Source organism: Haliotis rufescens, unplaced genomic scaffold (assembly GCF_023055435.1).
Source record: "Haliotis rufescens isolate VD_foot unplaced genomic scaffold, xgHalRufe1.0.p SCAF_7, whole genome shotgun sequence".
Lineage (NCBI taxonomy): Eukaryota > Metazoa > Mollusca > Gastropoda > Lepetellida > Haliotidae > Haliotis > Haliotis rufescens.
In genome coordinates this window covers 47,763,922-47,789,048 of record NW_025964361.1, presented here as the reverse complement: position 1 = coordinate 47,789,048, position 25,127 = coordinate 47,763,922, and the positions used below count along the sequence as shown (strand labels likewise).

The 25,127-nt window shown below is 39.5% G+C and overlaps 1 protein-coding gene across 1 annotated transcript in view; it reads right to left on the bottom strand.

Annotated features, from left to right (window-relative positions):
- The window catches only part of LOC124143695 (beta-alanine-activating enzyme-like), a 43,159-nt gene that overhangs the window by 15,516 nt on the left and 2,516 nt on the right, over positions 1–25,127 (bottom strand). Inside the window, exons 2-10 of the mRNA XM_046512749.2 lie at positions 24,305–24,434; positions 21,055–21,146; positions 19,216–19,333; positions 16,024–16,238; positions 14,692–14,884; positions 11,648–11,877; positions 6,517–6,629; positions 4,081–4,265; positions 2,981–3,191 (exon numbers count right to left, since the gene is read on the bottom strand). Of these exons, the coding sequence (XP_046368705.2) occupies positions 2,981–3,191; positions 4,081–4,265; positions 6,517–6,629; positions 11,648–11,877; positions 14,692–14,884; positions 16,024–16,238; positions 19,216–19,333; positions 21,055–21,146; positions 24,305–24,434 (1,487 nt within the window). The remainder of the gene's footprint in view (positions 1–2,980; positions 3,192–4,080; positions 4,266–6,516; positions 6,630–11,647; positions 11,878–14,691; positions 14,885–16,023; positions 16,239–19,215; positions 19,334–21,054; positions 21,147–24,304; positions 24,435–25,127) is intronic.

The following is a 25,127-nucleotide window of genomic DNA, read 5'->3' as shown; positions in this document are numbered from 1 at the left end:
GGTGGACCGATGTGGTGGACCGATGTGGTGGACAGGTATGGTGGACCGATGTGGTGGACAGGTATGGTGGACCAATGTGGTGGACAGGTATGGTGGACCAATGTGGTGGACAGGTATGGTGGACCAATGTGGTGGACAGGTATGGTGGACCGATGTGGTGGACAGGTATAGTGGATAAGTATGGTGGACCAATGTGGTGGACAGGTATGGTGGACCGATGTGGTGGACCGATGTGGTGGACAGGTATGGTGGACCAATGTGGTGGACCGATGTGGTGGACAGGTATAGTGGACCGATGTGGTGGATAGGTATGGTGGACCGATGTGGTGGACAGGTATAGTGGATAAGTATGGTGGACCAATGTGGTGGACAGGTATGGTGGACCGATGTGGTGGACCGATGTGGTGGACAGGTATGGTGAACCAATGTGGTGGACAGGTATGGTGGACCGATGTGGTAGACAGGTATGGTGGACCGATGTGGTGGACAGGTATGGTGGACCGATGTGGTGGACAGGTATGGTGGACCGATGTGGTGGACAGGTATGGTGGACCGATGTGGTGGACAGGTATGGTGGACCGATGTGGTGGATAGGTATGGTGGACCGATGTGGTGGACAGGTATGGTGGACCGATGTGGTGGACAGGTATGGTGGACCGATGTGGTGGACAGGTATGGTGGACAGATGTGGTAGTTTAAGTATGGTGGATAGGTATGGTGGACCAATGTGGTGGATAGGTATGGTGTACAGCTATGGTGTACAGGTATGGTGGACAGGTATGGTGTACAGCTATGGTGTACAGGTATGGTGGACAGGTATGGTGGACCAATGTGGTGGATAGGTATGGTGGACCGATGTGGTGGACAGGTATGGTGGACCAATGTAGTGGACAGGTATGATGTACAGTTATGGTGGACCGATGTGGTGGACAGGTATGGTGGACCAATGTAGTGGACAGGTATGGTGGACCGATGTGGTGGATAAGTATGGTGGATAGGTATGGTGGACCGATGTGGTGGACAGGTATGGTGGACCAATGTGGTAGATGTGGTGTACAGTTGTTGCACAACGGTGTGTTGCACAGGTATGCTAAAGTGTTATCAAATGTCTAAATGACTGCATACTAGCTTGTGTTTGTTCAGTAATTGCAAGTTGGCGAATCATAGCACCAAATGCAGAGGTATAACACAATGTGTGAAACGTGATGATCAGGTCAGGGTGCCAAATGAAACTTTTACCAAAGTCAGCAGCTTCTAAACCGCTACACCCACAGATAATCACACATTCACATCATGGTGCTGTGCAGTAAAATACGGCAACTATCAAACTGGCCAGGGGGTCCAACAGCTGTTCATTTATACCACCCAACAGCCGTTCATTTATACCACCCAACAGCCGTTCATTTATACCACCCAACAGCCGTTCATTTATACCACCCAACAGCCATTCATTTATACCACCCAACAGCCGTTCATTTATACCACCCAATAGCCATTCATATATACCACCAAACAGCCGTTCATTTATACCACCCAACAGCCATTCATATATACCACCCAACAGCCGTTCATTTATACCACCCAACAGCCATTCATATATACCACCCAACAGCCGTTCATTTATACCACCCAACAGCCATTCATATATACCACCCAACAGCCGTTCATTTATACCACCCAACAGCCATTCATATATAACACCCAACAGCCATTCATTTATACCACCCAACAGCCGTTCATTTATACCACCCAACAGCCGTTCATTTATACCACCCAACAGCAAGGATCGCTGACCCTCAAAATACAAAATGACAATTCTTAAGTACGAAAGAGTAATTTGAAAACACGAAAAATAAGACACTAAAATTATTTTGTTTACAGTCTTAAATCAAGTACAATAGGCCTATAAAAATATTTTCTGCTATGAAGATCTGCTCTGTTCCCAAGGCACATGTTAGACATAACTAGTTACAGTGATAATGGGACACACACACAAATATTTTAGTGACATAAGTTTATACGTTTTAGTGTTACCTGGGTAGTTCAAACTTTGAACATCAAAATATTTCATTTGACAGGCGGGATAGGGGGTTTGACAGATTACTGACCCCACTCCCTAGAAAATGACTGACGATGGGATAGCGAGTAGGCAGCTATTTCAAATGCTGTTGCTGTATGTCAAACAAAGAAATGTTGCAAAGTGCTCAATGTCATGTGAAACAATTTTAATGACAATGATAACTATTAACAAGAGTCATCAGAAAATGACAAATCCCCCCGGCTTCCACAAATCGGAAAGCACAAACCATCTGACTGTTACTTTAAGTCCAACTTGATGAGAGAATTCTATCTGATCTGTCTGTCTGAGCAATAGAAACAATAGCATGGAATTGGGAATCAGAGTCAAAGACAAACTAGTTGCCATGGAAATAGACGAAATATAAATTATAAACACCCTAAGTAGCAAAGGGCACCATTTGGCAAATTGATCTTTGTGTGTGCATTGTTTCAAGAAAGAATAACTATTAATTTTAGACATATAGTACAGACAAACACACCACAGGAAAAATTAAGATTTCTTAGACTTAGTGCAAATTGTTTCCATGGAAATAAAGAAAATACAAATGACAAAGCAAAAGGCACCATTTCAGGACCTGTTGGATATATCTGCCAATTTTCGACTATATACCCCGCATTATATACTGGGGGCATAAAAATATTCAACTTTGTAGGGAGGGAGGGAGTATGGTTTTACGCCGCTTTTAGCAATATTCCAGCAATATCATGGCGGGGGGACACCAGAAATGGGCTTCGCACATTGTTCCCATGTCGGGAATCGAACCTGGGTCTTTGGCGTGACATAAATGCTTTAACCACTAGGCTACCCGACCGCCTCTATTCAACTTGGGAATTCTAGTGACATGACATGCTCAATCAGACTCAAGTCCACCACTAACTCCATGACTGTCCTGCTACTCACCGTGTTTGGTGAGAGGAATCTGCTCCACGAGCATCACCTGGTCCGGCTGATAGTGAGATGGTAATGTCTTCTGTAAATGTGATGTGACCGCCATCTTGAGTGATGCATGCTGGACCTCTTCACAGGGGGAATCCGTCACCACAAACAGCAGCAGACGATCGGCAAGGGAGAGAACTCTACTGTCTATGATTGCCGGCAGCTGCTGGACAGCCTGTGAAGAAGTATCACATTCAGAATGAAGTAACAAATACACAGTAAAACCTTGGAAAGCTGGACACTACCAGTCCATGTGAAATCGTCTGGCTTAAGGAGATGGGGTGAAATGGGGTTTAATGTCGCGTTCAAGATTCTTGCACTATTAGGCTAAAAAGAAATAAAAGTCTTGGTTCTCAGGCACTGCCTGCATCCTCATAAAGTCTGACCCACATTTCGTTTTTATTTCCATTTTCCAAAAAATAAAAAATAAAAAATTAGTATCCTAATACTTAAAAACAATGTGGTCCAATAAAGCACAGAGTTACTTCCCTTCACATGTGCACTGCTTCACTGGGCATCTTGTTTTATGGTCATGGCGGCAATAGGAGTTTATATGCTTGTTCATGTAGGGAGGTCCTTTCCCAGGTTGATGGTACACAACTGTTTATTTAGTTACATACTAGTTTGAACAAGCACACACAAAAAACATTGCCCACCCGCACTATATTTTCAAAAGTCATTGCCTGAGAACAAATTCTTTTATAATTTTTAAGTCTTATAGCGCAAGAATCTTCTACTTTCAAAATTCTCAATTTCTTGTTCTCTTTCTACAGTTTACTCCAGATGTGATGAACTTTGATATAACCAAAAACAAAAACACAAATCTTGTATTACATTAGCAAAATCAAGACAAGTGAATCTGACAATTCTCAGTCAAATGAGTGAGTATAGCTTTACACCGCTTTTAGCAATATTCCAATACTATCACAGTGGGGGGGACGCCAGAAATGGGATTCAAACATTATACCCATGTGGGGAATCGAACCTGGTCCTTCAGCATGACGAGTGAACACTTTAACCACTAGACTACCCCACCATCCACTCAGTCACATGAAGTAGCTTACATGTTGTATAGCTGATGTGTTCAACCTCTTCCCATGTCGCTTGATCTGATCGTCATAGCGACCAATGTATGTGATGGTGCCATCGTCCCGGACGTATACAATATCCCCCGTGTCTCTCCACACAGGGAGACTCTCCAAGACAGCCTCGGTCTCAGCATTCAACAGACACACACGCTCACTGCTGCCTGCAATGGGAAACATTTGCCCTTAAACAAATATAATTCGTCAGAAGTAAAGAAAATATAACTCAGTTCCATATGATATCTGGATGTTTGCCTTGTATGAGGGCTGGCTGAAAAGTTCTAAGCCTAAATGGGATATCTCAATCGGATTGAAACAAACTTTTGCCACCAACAAGTAAAATCATTTAATGAATCATAGACATAAGAACTGCAACTGTAGTGTTATTATTGTCTTTGTACCAGACCATCTTGTGAACCTACCCATTGAAATCACCAGAAATTGACAAAACTGGCTATAGGGCAGTCATCAAGTACCTGCAACTGAAAGGGCTAACTCCAACACAGATACATGCTGACATGGTCTCCACTTTAGGGGATGATGCCCCTTCCTTTTCCACTGTAAAGAAGTGGGCTGCGGAATTCAAGCATGGCAGAGAGAGCCTTGACGATGACCCGCGTCCAGGAAGGCCTTCAACAGCAACCATTCCAAAAAAACATTACACGGGTGCATGACATGTTGATGGCTGATCGACAATTGACCACTCGACATATTGCCAGTGTTGTGGGCATCTCTCATGAGAGGGTTGAGCACATTATCACCAACGAGTTGGGAATGACAAAAGTTTCTGCAAGATGGGTGCCAAAGCTCTTGACAGCAGATCAGAAACGTGTCAGAATCCTGACGTTCCGTGACCATTTATGCCGTTTTGAAGCAGATCGTGATGATTTTTTGGCCCGATTTGTAACCATGGATGAGACCTGGATTCATCACTTTCAACCAGAAACCAAAATTCAGTCTTAACAATGGAATCACCAGCCCACCAAAAAGCCAAGTCGGTTCCTTCTGCTGGAAAGGTGATGGCTTCAGTCTTTTGGGATTCCAAGGGTATTCTGCTGATTGACTATCTTGAAAAAGGCCAGACTGTCAATGGAAGATATTATGCTGACCTACTGAGACAGTTACGTGAAGCTATCAAAGCTAAGCGACGGGGAATGCTCACTAAAGAAGTCCTGTTCCACCAAGACAATGCTCCTGTTCACAAATCAGTGGTTACCATGTCAGCGATCCATGATTGTGGCTTCGAACTCATTGACCATCCCACTTATTCACCCGATTTGGCCCCGGCAGACTTCCACCTGTTTCCCAAAATGAAAAAGGAACTAGCCGGTCGCCATTTTCCGAGTAATGATGACGTCATTTCCGCTGTGAATGACTTTTTTAGGGTGGCTGAAGAAAATTTCTTCTTGACCGGCATCCAGGCCTTGCAGCATCGCTGGCATAGTGTGTAAACCTGGAAGGGGACTATGTGGAGAAATAAATGAAAACCATCGACTTGGTACGGGTCTTTCACAGTTAGGCTTAGAACTTTTCAGCCAGCCCACGTACATTTATGACACTATTTATTGAGGCAAAAGTAAGTAACTTTTAAGAGTTTCCACATCAACAGAAATTCTGCAAAAACCATTTTGAAATTGTAATGAGTTATCCATGTAGCGACATGACGCAGTGACATCAGGCTGTATTACACGGATAACACACTGGACATCATGCGTTTGGGCTCACTCAATGTGATGCTTTTATCAATCCGACAGTAAATGATTTCAGTTATCAAATGCAACACTTATTTGAAGCATTGTGATGCCATGTTTGTTTGTTTGTTGTTTAACACCACACTCACCAATATTCAAACTATATGACTGTAGTCTGTAAATAATCGAGACAATCCAGTAATTGACATCATGTGCATCGATCTACGCAACTGGGATACAATGACATGCATCAACCAAGTCAGCGAGTCTGACCACCCGATCCCGTTATTCGCCTCTTATGACAAGCTTGGGTTGCTGAAGACCAATTCTAACCCGGATTCTTCATGGAACTGTGGAAGAGTAGGATACAGGGATTCCAGGAAAGCAGGACCATGGCGTTTCTGTTGTTTTTGGGTTTTTTGTTTAACGCCGCAATATACCAGCAATATGAAGTCAGTCTGTACATAATCGAGTCTGAACCACACAATCCAGTGATTGACATCATGAGCATCGATCTACGCAATTGGAATACGATGACATGTATCAACCAAGTCAGCGAGCCTGACCACCTGATCCCGTAATTCGCCTCTTACGACAAGCATGGGTTGCTAAAGACCAATTTTAACCCTGATCTTCACGGGCGATGCTGCCATTAGGGTTAATGATGTGTCACAGGAGACCCAGATCCTCCTCCAGTTAGGGGTGTGGACAACGATGGACCTACCTATCTGTAGTCTCCCCTCTCCACATGTGACCTGATGACCGTCGCTGTCAGTGACCTTCACCTCTGTTCCATCAAGAACAGCACCTAATGGAATTGGTCCTTCTTCGCCTTGCCTTTGAAAAATAAGTGGCCTTCATCATTATGTATTCTGTGTAGTAACATGAAAATGGTTCCACTTTCCTAAGTCACTGGAACTACTGCAATATTGGTCATTGAAGTATTACATAGTTATGAATAACAATAACATTGTCTGATCAAAGACCAAAAAGACCTTGCTGCCTATTATAAAGGGACAAGAATTGTAAGTAGGTAAATGTTTCAAAACCTTCACATCTACAGCAGTCAGTATGACACAACCAGGCCTAGAGTAAACATAATAAACTAACTGACTGTCAGTACCTACCTAAGATAAGTGGAATTAAACAGACGATAATAATAGTAATAAAAATAATAGCCAATGTGTATGACATTGTTTTTCCATGCTGAATATCATGCTCAAAGCACATTATTACTTTGGTCAAGGGCGTGTACTTGATTTAAATTATCAGCTCTCTGGGGAACATACAACCCAAGCTACCAGTGAGGCACTAAAAGGATAACAGCCACATTGCTATCACATCCTACTGGGTACCCATCAGTGGCATATTTGGGACAAAGTCACTTGCCCAAGGAGACACATGTGTGTGCTACATGTGCTTCAGTGTGGGGCTGGACCAAAGCCCTAGAAACTCTCAGGTACCAAGCTGATGGACATCTTCACCCATCCAAGGACTCTCTGCGACCTAACTTCATCTTATGTGTGCTACCATTACTGACTGACCACAGACAACTGACAATACTTACTGTCAACTGACAATAGACAACTGACAACTGATAATACTTACTGACAACTGACAATACTTACTGGCAACAGACAACTGACAATACTTACTGACAACAGACATCTGACAATACTTACTGACAACAGACAACTGACAATACTTACTGACAACAGACAACTGACAATACTTACTGACAACTGACAACTGACAATAGACAACTGACAACTGACAACTGATAATACTTACTGACAACTGACAATACTTACTGGCAACAGACAACTGACAATACTTACTGACAACAGACATCTGACAATACTTACTGACAACTGACAGCTGACAATATACAACTGACAACTGACAACTGATAATACTTACTGACAACTGACAATACTTACCGGCAACAGACAACTGACAATACCTACTGACAACAGACAACTGACAATACTTACTGACAACAGACAACTGACAATACTTACTGACAACAGACAACTGACAATACTTACTGACAACTGACAACTGACAATATACAACTGACAACTGACAACTGATAATACTTACTGACAACTGACAATACTTACTGGCAACAGACAACTGACAATACTTACTGACAACAGACAACTGACAATACTTACTGACAACAGACAACTGACAATACTTACTGACAACAGACAACTGACAATACTTACTGACAACTGACAACTGACAATACTGACTGACAACAGACAACTGACAATACTTACTGACAACAGACAACTGGCAATACTTACTGACAACTGACAACTGACAACACTTACTGACAACTGACAACTGACAATACTTACTGACAACAAACAACTGACAATACTTACTGACAACAGACAACTGGCAACACTTACTGCCAACAGACAACTGACAATACTTACTGACAATACTTACTGACAACAGACAACTGACAATACTGACTGACAACAGACAACTGACAATACTTACTGACAACAGACAACTGACAATCCTTACTGACAACAGACAACTGACAATACTTACTGACAACTGACAACTGACAATACTGACTGACAACAGACAACTGACAATACTTACTGACAACAGACAACTGGCAACACTTACTGCCAACAGACAACTGACAATACTTACTGACAACTGACAACTGACAATACTTACTGACAACAGACAACTGACAATACTTACTGACAACAGACAACTGGCAACACTTACTGCCAACAGACAACTGACAATACTTACTGACAATACTTACTGACAACAGACAACTGACAATACTGACTGACAACAGACAACTGACAATACTTACTGACAACAGACAACTGACAATCCTTACTGACAACAGACAACTGACAATACTTACTGACAACTGACAACTGACAATACTGACTGACAACAGACAACTGACAATACTTACTGACAACTGACAACTGACAACTGCAGATACTTACTGACAACAGACAACTGACAATACTTACTGACAACTGACAACTGACAACACTTACTGACAACAGACAACAGACAACTGACAATACTTACTGACAACTGACAACTGACAATACTTACTGACAACAGACATCTGACAATTCTTACTGACAACAGACAACTGACAATACTTACTGACAACAGACAACTGACAAGACTTACTGACAACTGACAACTGACAATAGACAACTGACAACTGACAACTGACAACTGACAACTGATAATACTTACTGACAACTGACAATACTTACTGGCAACAGACAACTGACAATACCTACTGACAACAGACAACTGACAATACTTACTGACAACAGATAACTGACAATACTTACTGACAACAGACAACTGACAATACTTACTGACAACTGACAACTGACAATACTTACTGACAACAGACAACTGACAATACTTACTGACAACAGACAACTGGCAATACTTACTGACAACAGACAACTGACTATACTTACTGACAACAGACAACTGACAACACTTACTGCCAACAGACAACTGACAATACTTACTGACAATACTTACTGACAACAGACAACTGACAATACTGACTGACAACAGACAACTGACAACTGACAATACTTACTGACAACAGACAACTGACAATCCTTACTGACAACAGACAACTGACAATACTTACTGACAACAGACAACTGACAATACTTACTGACAACTGACAACACTTACTGACAACAGACAACAGACAACTGACAATACTTACTGACAACAGACAACTGACAACTGACAATACTTACTGACAATACTTACTGACAACAGACAACTGACAATACTTACCGACAATACTTACTGACAACAGACAACTTAAAACAGACAACTGACAATACTTACTGACAATACTTACTGACAATAGGTGAAATACAACAGACAACTGACAATACTTACTGACAATACTTACTGACAACACTTACTGACAACAGAAAACTGACAACTGACAATACTAACTGACAACAGACAACTGACAACAGTCAACTGAAAATACTTACTGACAACTGACAACTGACAATACTTACTGACAACAGACAACTGACAATACTTACTGACAACAGACAACTGGCAACACTTACTGCCAACAGACAACTGACAATACTTACTGACAATACTTACTGACAACAGACAACTGACAATACTGACTGACAACAGACAACTGACAATACTTACTGACAACAGACAACTGACAATCCTTACTGACAACAGACAACTGACAATACTTACTGACAACTGACAACTGACAATACTGACTGACAACAGACAACTGACAATACTTACTGACAACAGACAACTGGCAACACTTACTGCCAACAGACAACTGACAATACTTACTGACAACTGACAACTGACAATACTTACTGACAACAGACAACTGACAATACTTACTGACAACAGACAACTGGCAACACTTACTGCCAACAGACAACTGACAATACTTACTGACAATACTTACTGACAACAGACAACTGACAATACTGACTGACAACAGACAACTGACAATACTTACTGACAACAGACAACTGACAATCCTTACTGACAACAGACAACTGACAATACTTACTGACAACTGACAACTGACAATACTGACTGACAACAGACAACTGACAATACTTACTGACAACTGACAACTGACAACTGCAGATACTTACTGACAACAGACAACTGACAATACTTACTGACAACTGACAACTGACAACACTTACTGACAACAGACAACAGACAACTGACAATACTTACTGACAACTGACAACTGACAATACTTACTGACAACAGACATCTGACAATTCTTACTGACAACAGACAACTGACAATACTTACTGACAACAGACAACTGACAATACTTACTGACAACTGACAACTGACAATAGACAACTGACAACTGACAACTGACAACTGACAACTGATAATACTTACTGACAACTGACAATACTTACTGGCAACAGACAACTGACAATACCTACTGACAACAGACAACTGACAATACTTACTGACAACAGATAACTGACAATACTTACTGACAACAGACAACTGACAATACTTACTGACAACTGACAACTGACAATACTTACTGACAACAGACAACTGACAATACTTACTGACAACAGACAACTGGCAATACTTACTGACAACAGACAACTGACTATACTTACTGACAACAGACAACTGACAACACTTACTGCCAACAGACAACTGACAATACTTACTGACAATACTTACTGACAACAGACAACTGACAATACTGACTGACAACAGACAACTGACAACTGACAATACTTACTGACAACAGACAACTGACAATCCTTACTGACAACAGACAACTGACAATACTTACTGACAACAGACAACTGACAATACTTACTGACAACTGACAACACTTACTGACAACAGACAACAGACAACTGACAATACTTACTGACAACAGACAACTGACAACTGACAATACTTACTGACAATACTTACTGACAACAGACAACTGACAATACTTACCGACAATACTTACTGACAACAGACAACTTAAAACAGACAACTGACAATACTTACTGACAATACTTACTGACAATAGGTGAAATACAACAGACAACTGACAATACTTACTGACAATACTTACTGACAACACTTACTGACAACAGAAAACTGACAACTGACAATACTAACTGACAACAGACAACTGACAACAGTCAACTGAAAATACTTACTGACAACTGACAACAGACAACTGACAATACTTACTGACAATACTTACTGACAACAGACAACTGACAATACTAACTGACAATACTTACTGACAACTGACAACTGACGATACTTACTCAAGATATGTTGCATCAAACCGGAAGCATGTGGCCCAGCAGGACACTTCGGTCACCCCATACAGATTGTAGAAGGTGGCACGGCAGTCAGGGGCCACGGCTGACCGAAGGATGGCCAGGGTGGGCAGATTCTCCCCTCCCAGCGCCAGGGTCCGAACACTTGACCGCTGACTCAGGAGTGTTGATTTCAGAACCGATGGGCCAAACCTCAGCAACAATGATGGCGTCATCTGGACAGGATTATAACATGAAGGAATAATGAGGGCGTCATGTAGACAGGAGTGTAAGATGAAGGAATAATGAGGGTGTCATGTAGACAGGAGTGTAAGATGAAGGAATAATGATGGCACCATGTGGACAGGAGGGTAAGATGAAGGAATAATGATGGTGTCATGTAGACAGGAGTGTAAGATGAAGGAATAATGATGGCGTCATGTAGACAGGATTGTAAGATGAAGGAATAATGATGGTGTCATGTAGACAGGAGGGTAAGATGAAGGAATAATGATGGCACCGTGTGGACAGGAGGGTAAGATGAAGGAATAATGATGGCACCATGTGGACAGGAGGGTAAGATGAAGGAATAATGATGGCACCGTGTGGACAGGAGGGTAAGATGAAGGAATAATGATGGCACCGTGTGGACAGGAGGGTACGATGAAAGAATAATGATGTTGTCATGTAGACAGGAGTGTAAGATGAAGGAATAATGATGGCACAATGTGGACAGGAGGGTAAGATGAAGGAATAATGATGTTGTCATGTAGACAGGAGTGTAAGATGAAGGAATAATGATGGCGTCATGTAGACAGGAGTGTAAGATGAAGGAATAATGATGGCGTCATGTAGACAGGAGTGTAAGATGAAGGAATAATGATGGTGTCATGTAGACAGGAGTGTAAGATGAAGGAATAATGATGGCGTCATGTAGACAGGAGTGTAAGATGAAGGAATAATGATGGTGTCATGTAGACAGGAGTGTAAGATGAGGGAATAATGAGGGCGTCATGTAGACAGGAGTGTAAGATGAAAGATTAATGATGGCGTCACGTAGACAGGAGTGTAAGATGAAGGAATAATGATGGCATCATGTAGACAGGAGTGTAAGATGAAGGAATAATGATGGCGTCATGTAGACAGGAGTGTAAGATGAGGGAATAATGATGGCGTCATGTAGACAGGAGTGTAAGATGAAGGAATAATGATGGTGTCATGTAGACAGGAGTGTAAGATGAAGGAATAATGATGGCGTCATGTCGACAGGAGTGTAAGATGAAGGAATAATGATGGCATCATGTAGCCAGGAGGGTAAGATGAAGGAATAATGATGGGATCATGTAGACAGAGGGTAAGATGAAGAAATAATCATGATATGGTACTGACCAGTTAACATTCTGGGGGGAGCCGTAGTCGGTGTTTGCGACAGAAGAATCTTTCTGTCAGTGGTTCAAGTAATTCAGTACTTACAAACATGTTTCATGTTTAGGAGGAACAACATGATTCTGTTCACCACAACACATTACTTTCAAGAACATCCCGCACATCCACGAAGTGATTTTATATTGTTTTGTTAAACCTGGGGACAGATTTACTTTTTCCAGTATTTTCAGGAACAGAATATCATTTTCAAAACAATCCAATGCTCCCAACCCCGGAATATCAAGTGCTTGCCCCAAAACATAGTCTTTCAGAGAGAAGACCAAAACATAGTCTTACAGAGAGAAGACCAAAACATAGTCTTTCAGAGAGAAGACCAAAACATAGTCTTACAGAGAGAAGACCAAAACATAGTCTTTCAGAGAGAAGACCAAAACATAGTCTTACAGAGAGAAGACCAAAACATAGTCTTACAGAGAGAAGACCAAAACATAGTCTTACAGAGAGAAGACCAAAACATAGTCTTACAGAGAGAAGACCAAAACATAGTCTTACAGAGAGAAGACCAAAACATAGTCTTACAGAGAGAAGACCAAAACTTAGTCTTACAGAGAGAAGACCAAAACATAGTCTTACAGAGAGAAGACCAAAACATAGTCTTACAGAGAGAAGACCAAAACATAGTCTTACAGAGAGAAGACCAAAACATAGTCTTACAGAGAGAAGACCAAAACATAGTCTTTCAGAGAGAAGACCAAAACATAGTCTTACAGAGAGAACACCAAAACATAGTCTTACAGAGAGAACACCAAAACATAGTTTTACAGAGAGAAGGTAGGGTCATACAAAGCATCTTCATCAAACAACATCGCAGCTCCCAACATCTATCTCTACCCATGCAGAAGACTGTCAGCTAGTTGCACCATACCTTGATTTGAATTGCTACTATTTGATATTCGCTCCACAAACACTTTACAGATGAAAGATAAGATTTTCATTTGCTTTCAGTCTTTTGGAATATTCTTCTGGAGAAAACAGTTATCTGTACGATTATTTCTTCATAAATGTTTGTCTCCAGTAAAGAAAGGGTCTGGTACCTGTACACAGGTAGGTAATACATGTGTGTTGGATTGTCCAGGGTCAACCATAACACCAACACCTGGGAGGGATCTATTCTTGCAATATTCTATATGACCGCGGATAAGCCGACCGCGGATAAGCCGACCCCGTAGATAAGCCGAGGTGTTAACTTGACCATTGAAATACGAAAGAAAATGATATATGGTTTTGAGCAACTTTGAACATTCAATTGAAAACTTATTATCGGAAGTAGTAACATGCATAACATTTTTTTAATAATGACAAAATTGGTGTATAATAATAACTTTATTGATAATTTATAACAATAATGGCTCTAGTCGTGGAACTTCCAAACTTTCGGGAAGTTGTAATCTATCGGACCGTCATTCAGGCAATGTTTCTGACAGATCACGATCTGAAAAATACTACATGTATCATGAAAGTGTATCCCGTGGATAAGCCGACCCCTTTCTACAGAATCTTTTTTCTGGTCCTCAAAATTTGGCTTATCCGCGGTCATATACGGTACTTGAGACAAGTTCTGAAGTTATACAGTCTTGTCATATAGCCCTGACATGCATGTTTACCTGTAGCACTGACACACGGTTCCTATGGTACAGTATCTCCAGTAACTTCTTAGGTGAGGCTTTTACTTCATTATTAGTCATAAGCAAGGTTGCACCAGAGGTCAAGGTCACAAAAATCTCCACAATGCTTGGGTCAAAGGTCAAAGGTGATGCAAGGAAACAAAGGTCCTCTGAGTTCAGCTCGTATATCTTCCTGCAGTAAAACATAATACACCTTGTTAACATATTGATTTCTTTTTACCTGAGATGAACAAAATAATATCTACCTCAGATGATATATACAGTATATCCTACCTCAGATGATATATACAGTATATCCTACCTCAGATGATATATACAGTATATCCTACCTCAGATGATATTTACAGTTTCTCCTTCTTGAGGTGATATATACAGTGTAGCCTACCTGAGATTACATATACAGTATATCCTACTTGAGATAATATTTATATAGTATATCCTACTTGAGATGATACAAGAAGTATTTCCTACTTGAGATGATACAAGAAGTATATCCTACTTGAGATGCTGTATACAGTATATCCTATTTCTGATGCTGTATACAGTATATCCTACTTAAGATGCTGCATACAGTATATCCTATTTCAGATGCTGCATACAGTATATCCTACTTCAGATGCTGTATAAAGTATATCCTACCTCAGATGCTGTATACAGTATATCCTACCTCAGATGCTGTATACAGTATATCCTACTTCAGATGCTGTATACAGTATATCCTACTTCAGGTGCTGTATACAGTATATCCTACTTCAGATGTTGTATACAGTGTATCCTACTCCAGATGCTGTATACTGTATATCCTACCTCAAATGCTGTATACAGTATATCCTACCTCAGATGTTGTATACAGTATATCCTACTTCAGATGCTGTATACAGTATATCCTACTTCAGACGCTGTATACAGTATATCCTACTTCAGATGCTGTATACAGTATATCCTACTTCAGATGTTGTATACAGTATATCCTACTTCAGATGTTGTATACAGTGTATCCTACTCCAGATGCTGTATACTGTATATCCTACTCCAGATGCTGTATACAGTATATCCTACTTCAGATGTTGTATACAGTGTATCCTACTCCAGATGCTGTATACAGTATATCCTACTTCAGATGCTGTATACAGTATATCCTACTTCAGATGCTGTATACAGTATATCCTACTTCAGATGTTGTATACAGTATATCCTACTTCAGATGCTGTATACAGTATATCCTACTTCAGATGTTGTATACAGTGTATCCTACTCCAGATGATATATACAGTATATCCTACTTCAGATGATATATACAGTATATCCTACCTCAGATGTTGAATGTTGGGCACGATGCAGCTGTGTGGGACGCGGACCACCTTTGGCACGCTGGTTGTCCCCGACGTGGTGATGCAGTATGCTAATGAGCTGGCTTGTGGGCGTGGCAAGATATCCCGCAGTGACACAAGAACCAGGCCAAGCTCAAACAACTCCATACAGGGTACCACAGCTCCATGCAGGGTGTTGGTCACATCTTCCAGTCTCTGCATAATAATAATAATAATAATAAATGCATATATAGCAGTGTTCAAAATAATTTCAAAACCCAAAAAGACAGTCGGGCAGGTGATTCATAAGTGTTGCTTGTCCATCTTTAAAGTTATCTGCCCGCATTCAGACATAAAAAATATTGAAAAATTGCAAAAACTAAGAGACAAATCATGTCTTGATTTAGTTAATGCAAACAATTACTTGAGAATCTACAAGGAGTTATAATAAGTAGTCTTAAAATTATCTGCCGGATAATCGGGCAGATGGAGGAAAATTTCATGCAGCCCGACAGAAAAGTTACCAGCCACGGGCTGGCAATTTTTTTGGAGACTGATATATAGTGTGCTGTATCCATACCCTGAAGCTTGTTCGTGGCACTTCACAAGTATTAGCCAAGTCAATGGATTAGTGTGCACTCAAATTACATTCTCATCATGGTTTAAAGCACGTTTCGCCACAAGAAGTAGTGCAAGTTATCGATATAGATCATAGAGATCGATAATTACATTATTGACAATGATAAGTCTGTTTCGGTTAATCTAAACTTTATTTCATCACAATAGTTTATGTCAGTTATTATCAATGACAACAGTTTCATATCAATGATTAATAATATTTCTTCCCATCGATGATAATTCCAATTATCGATTATCATAGCCAGCCCTAACAAGAAGGTTTTGCATTCATATTATCTTCTCAACCAGGAAGCGATTGTCGGATATTTTGAACGACATCATATATTTTAATAATCTATGGAAAGCTATGGAAGCTCTAAAACTTTCATGCGTCAAGTTTGCTGAGCGTTGTCATCCATCCACCTACTCTATGCCACCAGCTTAGCTTCACCTTATTGCGATCTCAACTAGTCTGTGTTTAACCCACATGGTAATCCAGGATAAGTTAAACCAACTCACAAAATGTGATTTTGAGACAAGTAGGCAGTGCAGAGAATTTGGCCAAACATATTAGGTTTGTTACAGGTAGAGAGGGTGTATGCATGTTGTGCACGTGCAGGTCATGACGATGAAATTGACTCCCATGGATTCATGCGTTTTTCATAAGACTATTCAGAGGTTGGTGTGACAAGTCGATACCAGAATTCTCTACAAGTCGTTTGAAAGAAGTTAATTACAAACAAATAAACATGTCAAAGCTAGGTAAGCATGGCCAAATCATACATACTCAGGCTCGAAAATTGGCCAATAATGTCACAAATTACATGGAGAAAGGTTGTACAATATATCTGAAGCATTGTCAAAAGCTAGCATTGCCAAGGGTCTGTCTGTATCTACGTGTAGCGGCCATAAAATTTCTGAGTCCCGTGATGGGATGCGAACCATGGACCTTCTGATCCGAGGTCGGACGCCTTGTCCACATGACCAAAGAGGTTAACCCCGTCAGCAAGCTGACAAGGTAAGGATGTCATCTGTGGGATGACTCCACGCCCTGCTACATACTCCCCCGTCAACAGAAGGCACGTCCCGGGCTGCATAGTAGGGTACTGAGGCTTATTTTGCTCAAATTTAATATGAACGTGCTCAGCCCTACGTTTGGCGCCAATGTAGCGGCCATAAAATTTCCGAGTCTCGTGATGGGATTCGAACCACGAACCTTCTGATCCGAGGTCGGACGCCTTGTCCACATGACCAAAGCAAAGCAAGCTGACAAGGTAGGATGTCATCTGTGGGATGACTCCACGCCCTGCTACATATGCTAAAGCGCATCAGAATGTGAAGACTAGTGAGATGATTATCCAGTTATCTCAACATATATCCAGCTAGCAATATTACATTTACAGTATGCTGAAACCCCATCAACAATTACGTGCGATTAATTGAGGAGTATGTCATTGAGTCAGCTATCACTACGTCAGGGTCTCAACCTTTACAATCATTGACACTACTCGTTATTGCTCTCTAGGGTAAAAAAGTAAATTTTCACAGTCATCGGGTACCTCACATCAGCATGTACTCTAATGTGCTATTGAACTAACAAGACTCGCACTACTTGTAGCAGACCACCTGCTACCCCTTTCTTCACAATGGTATGTGCCAGTGGGCATACAGGAATTTTGAATAAAATTAATGAAATAAGTTACAAACATATCCAGATACACAATGAACACTTTTTATAACCAGACAGTGTAATTACATGATTAATTTGCGTACTTCAGTATGGATTTTTTACATGGTATTTCCTGTGTTACGTGCTCACGGTAATGTCTTTGTGTTGGGGGGAAAAAACATCAAAACTCATTATGGTGTGTATAATGCGCACCCCCTTCTACCCAGCTGTGTTTTTTGGGAAAAAAAGTGTGCACTAAACTCAAGAAAATATGGTAGTCATATGGGATCAATTGTCAGGTCACAACTCAAGTTATCCTCCCTAACAGTAGGTAATATGGACTAGTTCTAATGGCAGAATGCAATGAGACTGAGCCTTTTCTTTTGTGATTGGCAGTAAGATGAAGCTAGCTTGAATGTAGCAGTACCTCCACCTACATCCATTATCAGAAGCCTTGCTAAGAAATACAGTAAAGGGTTAGCTGATGACTGATCAACACATTGAAGACGATCTGCTCGATAATCAAGATCTTTATTGTAATAAATCGGGTCTTACTTTAAGAAGTGCACCAAATGACGCGAGCACCTTGATTAATAACATGAAAAGATTTGGAATATATATGTTGACGCTAAATTGACGGTCCACATGCTTTGCAAATCCTGCAATCGACTGCATGGCAGTTTACCAACAGGATGTCGATTTCGATACACAATGGGTTTTTTTTACTGGACTATGCATAGACTCGTAGTCCAGCCAAAACATAACTCCATAATTCTAGCCTAGTTCGGCACAGGTAGAAACTGGACTTTTATAGTCAGTTAACGTCCTTGCCTCGGGAGGATAGGTTAGTTGTTCCCCAAATAAACCAAGGTGTGAGACAACTAAACGAGCAATGAAGATAGTCACCTGCAAGTGATCAACATCGACGAGGAGAAACCTGACCCCCACTTGGGGGAGAGCCTGGCGAAGGTACACACTTCCATCGGAGTCGAAGGGGAAGAAGGACGCTGGCGTCTGAAGAATCCTGCAACATGGCCAGAGATTGGGTAGAATCTAATTAACAAGATTCAAGGAGTTCAAGGCAGTAATGCAGTTTCTTCACGTGTGCCACGGGCATAATGTTTACGTGATTAACAGGTGTGCCCTTTCAATTTTAAACGTGCTAACCACGTGAATACAGTTTGATGACAAAAGTTGAAGTGAAAGGTGAGGTGAAATGGTGAAATGGTGAAATGGTGAAATAACGTCACGTCCAAGATTATTGCACTCACATGACGTGCATGCATGTTTGTGTATGGCTGTTTGTACTAGTCCGGAATAATGATGATTTTATAGTGCTAGCCCACTGAGATACCATGCCGCAGTTTAACATGAATACCCCACTCAGACACAGTATACTGACTCCCAGCCGACCAGTCCTTGTTTTAGCCCCTTAATGCCGAGCACCAGACAGGGTAACAACAAGTACCATCTTTTAAAGTCTTTTGGTATGACACGGTTGGGGATCGAACCCCGGACCTTCCTCTCTCTGGGCGGACGCTCTACCACTAGACCATGCAGTCGATGAAGAAAAGACATAGGTTAACTTAAACTATGTAGACTAAAAGCATTTACATGTTCAGGATGGCTCAGTTTAGTTGTGTTAAGTACTTTACCAACTAGTTCACAGAATAAACATTGTCACAAGATAATAATTTTAAGAGAATTTTATCTTCAGAGAACCCGTAAGGGGCTAGGAATTTATTTCATCTTTGAAAAAAGTATTTTAACCATGGCATTAGTTCTATAATACAAGGAATTTCAAAACCTCAAGTCAAAGTAAATACATATATTTTGATTCCATTTACAAGAAGTATTAGTACAGTGACAAGTATTGTCGATGTAAACAGGATTATCCTTCCTGAGACGACAATAAAGATGGTGTGATGTCTTCTTATAGCTGCTATCAACAGTTTTATATTGACATGGGTCTTATAGTTTGGGATGAGACAATTAACAGCAAACATTTCTAGTCCAACAAGACTTCTGTGATTCCAAGATTCTAAAGAAAAAAAAACATTGTCCTCTATGAACTGAAGTTATCCTAATCATCAACTATGCTTTGCTACAAAGTCTGGGCCAAAAGCTTTATGATGCATCCATTAACCAAAGGTCTAGACCTTTCGGCGCTCTTTATGTCATTAGCTCATATAGTCACAATATATTTGTAATAAGCAAATCAAATATAACGGTTTTTAACAAGTTACATGTTACAGTGAATGTGTACCATCAGTCAATATGTAAAAGGTGCTTCACTTAGAAATTTATAAAATGCCTAAATCTTTTCACAGACTGACTGAAAAATTATAAAGAAGTTCAAAAGGGCTTAAAAACATCATAATAGACTAATTATGCTGGGATTAAGAGCCAAAAAATACACCAAACATACATGTCTTTTGTTTTCTTGTAATCCTAACATTTTCAGTGAGTGGAAATTTGTTACCATATAATAAAAGGAACCATTTTCAATCAATTTGTAAAATACTGAACAATGTTGGCATCTAGTAAATTGCCAAAGTAAAAGTTTAAGTCATTTTACACACTGACTGTAACGTATACATAATAGTATTAACACAGTTGCTTCCTCTGTAAACATTCACATCAGTCGTAGCAGATACAATAACAATAATTCATCAAAAACATATTAGACCAAAACAAATCCTCTTATCATCGGCACAGAGGACCATTGTAAGAGGACTGACTCACCCAAGGAGGACAGATGGCAGGTGAATGTTGGGGGGCACACACAGACCGACAGTCTCATTGTCCACCCCACTTGACCGCAATACTTCACTGACCTGACAACATGACACAAAGCACAGCTGAACACAGGGGAGATTTTACATCAGCTTCACACAGTTTACAGTCTGCCCCAAGATTCTAACAAAGAAATATTCTTCTTAATTCCCTGAGTCACTGACTGGAATGAATCTGTTTGAAGAATGGACTCTGAGAATGGAGAATCTGTCCCCACTCTTATTCTTATACTTTCCTTGTACTTTCCTGGCTCAATCTTGAAAAATGTATAAATATACCTGTCAGTTTCATTTTGTTTAAATGTTTCCACATAAAATATCATATTTCACATGCAATCTAAATGGTACAAGTATTATTTTATATAATGTTAGATATTAAAAGCGGAATACAATATTCAAAACGTTTAAAGATTAGTTTTCCAAATATTTCACGATAATTCTTTTTAAAAAACCATTTGAGATTTACAATTTGTGGTAAAATATTTTCCCTAAAACAGCACATTTATTGTGCAACTTAAACCTCTTGCCTGAATACTGCATAAATTTTGAATAATTCAAAAACATCAGTTAACATGGTTAAAGTATTGAAGTCCTGAAATGTTACTTTAAACATTCACAGAAATCCTAGGATTCGACAAAAAAGGGATTCACTTACAAAATCCTCAAGATCCTTATTAGAACATCAAGAAAAAAACATGATGGAAATTTGTACATGTTTGGCTTTGGCTACAATATTATATACATTCAAATATGTACAATGTGCAGTGCAGCTAATATTTAACATTATGACAACAATAGAAGATATAATTTAGCTAAGGGTGTGACTATCTAAAAGGGTAAAAAAATATAAAGTATATACATCATCGGTTGTAAAGTTACATGAAACACTTATCAGAAACCGAAACATGGAGTTCAACTGTATAATGACAATATAAGATGTGATTATTAGAGTAGTTTAGCTGCTATGATGTTACATATTTACAACCAGATATAAAAATGATATGTCAGTATCATATAAACATGATAATGATTCCTTATTACAAAAAAATTATTATTTCTAAATTTGGAAGAATTCCTTCATCAGATATTTCTTTCAACATGGTTTGTCTGTATAATGAACAATATGTACATTTAAGGAAATAGTGATATGCATTGTCACATTGAAACTTACAAGAGCATGAGTGAGTGAGTGAGTGAGTGAGTAGGGTTTTACGCCGCTTTTAGCAATATTCCAGCAATATCATGGCGGGGGACACCAGAAATTGTATCCATGTCGGGAATCGAACCCGGGTCTTCGGTGTGACGAGCGAATGCTTTAACCACTGGGCTACCCGACTGCCCCTACAAGAGCATGATGATTAATCAGATAGGTTTACTCTGTAGCAATCAGCATTGGGCTTACTACAGTTATGTATGAGCCTTGTATGTAGTATGTTAACTGCTCTTTCACTACAGCTGAAGTAGTCAGGAACTTTTGTTGGTTTCATATTCATACGTTTTCAAAATGCGACAAAGATGTTTTTTCTTTCACTTCATAATAAAGAGAGTTCCAGGCACGTAAAGCACTTGGTATAGAGGCGTTTTCAAAAGTTGATGTGCAAGCAAAAGGTATAACTATGTTGATTTTATGAGGCCACTTATATTTAGTAACAGAAGAAATATTGGAAGGTAATAAGTTAGATATATATGACGGACATTGGTAGTTGAAAACTTTATGTATCAATAGTTGCTTTTTTAAGTCTATGCTTTTCCTTAAGCGGTGCCCAGCGAGTTTGTAATATAGGCTTGATGGAAGACACTTCACTATCCTTGCTGCCTCTAGTTGTTATAATTCAAGTTGAATTTCATTAATGGTGGTCCTGTTAATCCCTGACTTCCAAAGAATATTCTAATCATGCTAATATTGGTCTATTAAAAAAGTATAGATTCTCAAGTGTTGACTGCTTTTCTTCATACATGAGTAACCGGAATGAGGATACTAATTTAGAGGAGGATGGTAAAATATTATTAAATGGTTGAGTTCATTTAATATCATGTGATAGGTAAAAACAAAGATGTTTAAGCTGTTCTTCCCTTTCTAAAATAGGGGGCGGTCGGGTAGTCTAGTGGTTAAAGCGTTCGCTCATCACGCCAAAGACCCGGGTTCGATTCCCGACATGGTTACAATCGGTGAAGCCCATTTCTGGTGTCCCCCGCTGTGATATTGCTGGAATATTGCTAAAAGTGGCGTAAAACCATACTCGCTCTCTTTCTAAAATAGCAGTGTAAAACCTTGAGAACAGGATAATCTGTTAGATGCTTGTGACTTAAGAAAATGAATTTTGAACTGAAATATTTTGACAAACACTACCACATGTCAAATCGTACATAAATATCACGCTTGCCAATCCAGTCAAACTTTGCAAAGTCAATTTTGATGCACAGAATAAAATTTCAAAAAAGGTTCAATACCATCTTTAATATAGTAAACACTAAATAAACACTTTTCAACGATAATCAAATGTCATAACTGAATGTTGTTTTTATTCTGCCACAGGTACAAACTCTTATAGGGTATTAGGCAGAGCTCCAGATAAGCTGCGTATCTGCGTGAAATATGCATCAGAAATGCAGAAATATGCAGTAAAATAAAATCCAAGCGTATCAAATATGCAACGAACATTACAGATACGCTACAAAAATAAAACTTGTGCATATCATCAAAATATTGTGAAGTAACCCTGCATATTCGATTAGCAAATCAGCAACTTATTTTGAAATTATTAACGGGCATTCCGTCAACCTTGCCAAACTCCACGATGACAGTTACATCATGATCATTTGCCATCACACTTTCTTGTGGAAGTATCGTGGTATCATCCTATAAAGCTCTCGAACCCACACGACACCAGTTTGCAGGGACTAGATGAAGAGTGTTTTTAAATATTTAACTAAAATACCCACATGTGTAAAAACTAGTGGGTAACAGAAATTTGAATACCCAGATAGAATTACTGATACCAAATGATTATAAAATGCATGGGTAAAATACCCACAACACCAAAAGCTTATCTGGAGCTCTGATTAGGCAAATCCCTGTGAACATGATGAATGATCCAATACACTCAATGATTATCTTAATAGTTCATGAATAACATTTTATGTTCATGTAATAATATTACACACACATCATAAAACACAATTCTGTAATATTTACTTACAATATTGGCTGTGTTGCACAGGTCTTGGTAGGTGATGAATGACTTGTTTACTCCATCATCAAATTGTACAGCCACTTTATAAGATTGTTCAGAAATTTGTTTTTCCACCAAACCATGCAAAGTTTCCATCCTGCGCAAAATTGAAAATTGTTTATTATGTTTTATGTTTACCATGTTTACTCTAACAACATTATCATTCAGATCAATTGAATGAACTGAAACGTAATAAAAACAAGTTAACAAAAAAAAATAGTGAACATTATTATACATTTTATGTATCACAAACATGATAAACATAATAATTAATATATATAGATGATAAATTATATAGCATCAATTATCATGATGGATATAAGCTATACATTAACCATTTTACAATAAATACAGAGGCATTAGACCACATGTAGACAAACATGAAAATTCATTTCAAACACATTATCAAATTAAATAATTAACTTTTAGCTTAGAATAGGGGAGACCGGGGTGCTTTGGGACACGGGGTGCATTGGGACACCCCCAAAAACTGCTATTTATAGGTGTACAATCACATGATCATTTACACTTAAGGAAGTGACATCATACACCGTGGCACTTTTTGTAGCAGGGGTGGAAGTAGCACCCATTGACAGAAGTTTGGTAAGTTAAATGTAATTTTTGCACTTCATTGTAAAATTCAGACCCCTATTGTTGAAGCTTTATATGCCAAAGTGTTCCATCTTTCAGTTGATGTATGAGTTTTATTCAAAACAGTGATATCTTAAAAGTATTCTGCCAAGAGATGAATTTCATTTTGTCACATGGTTATGTCATGCAGCCAATAAAA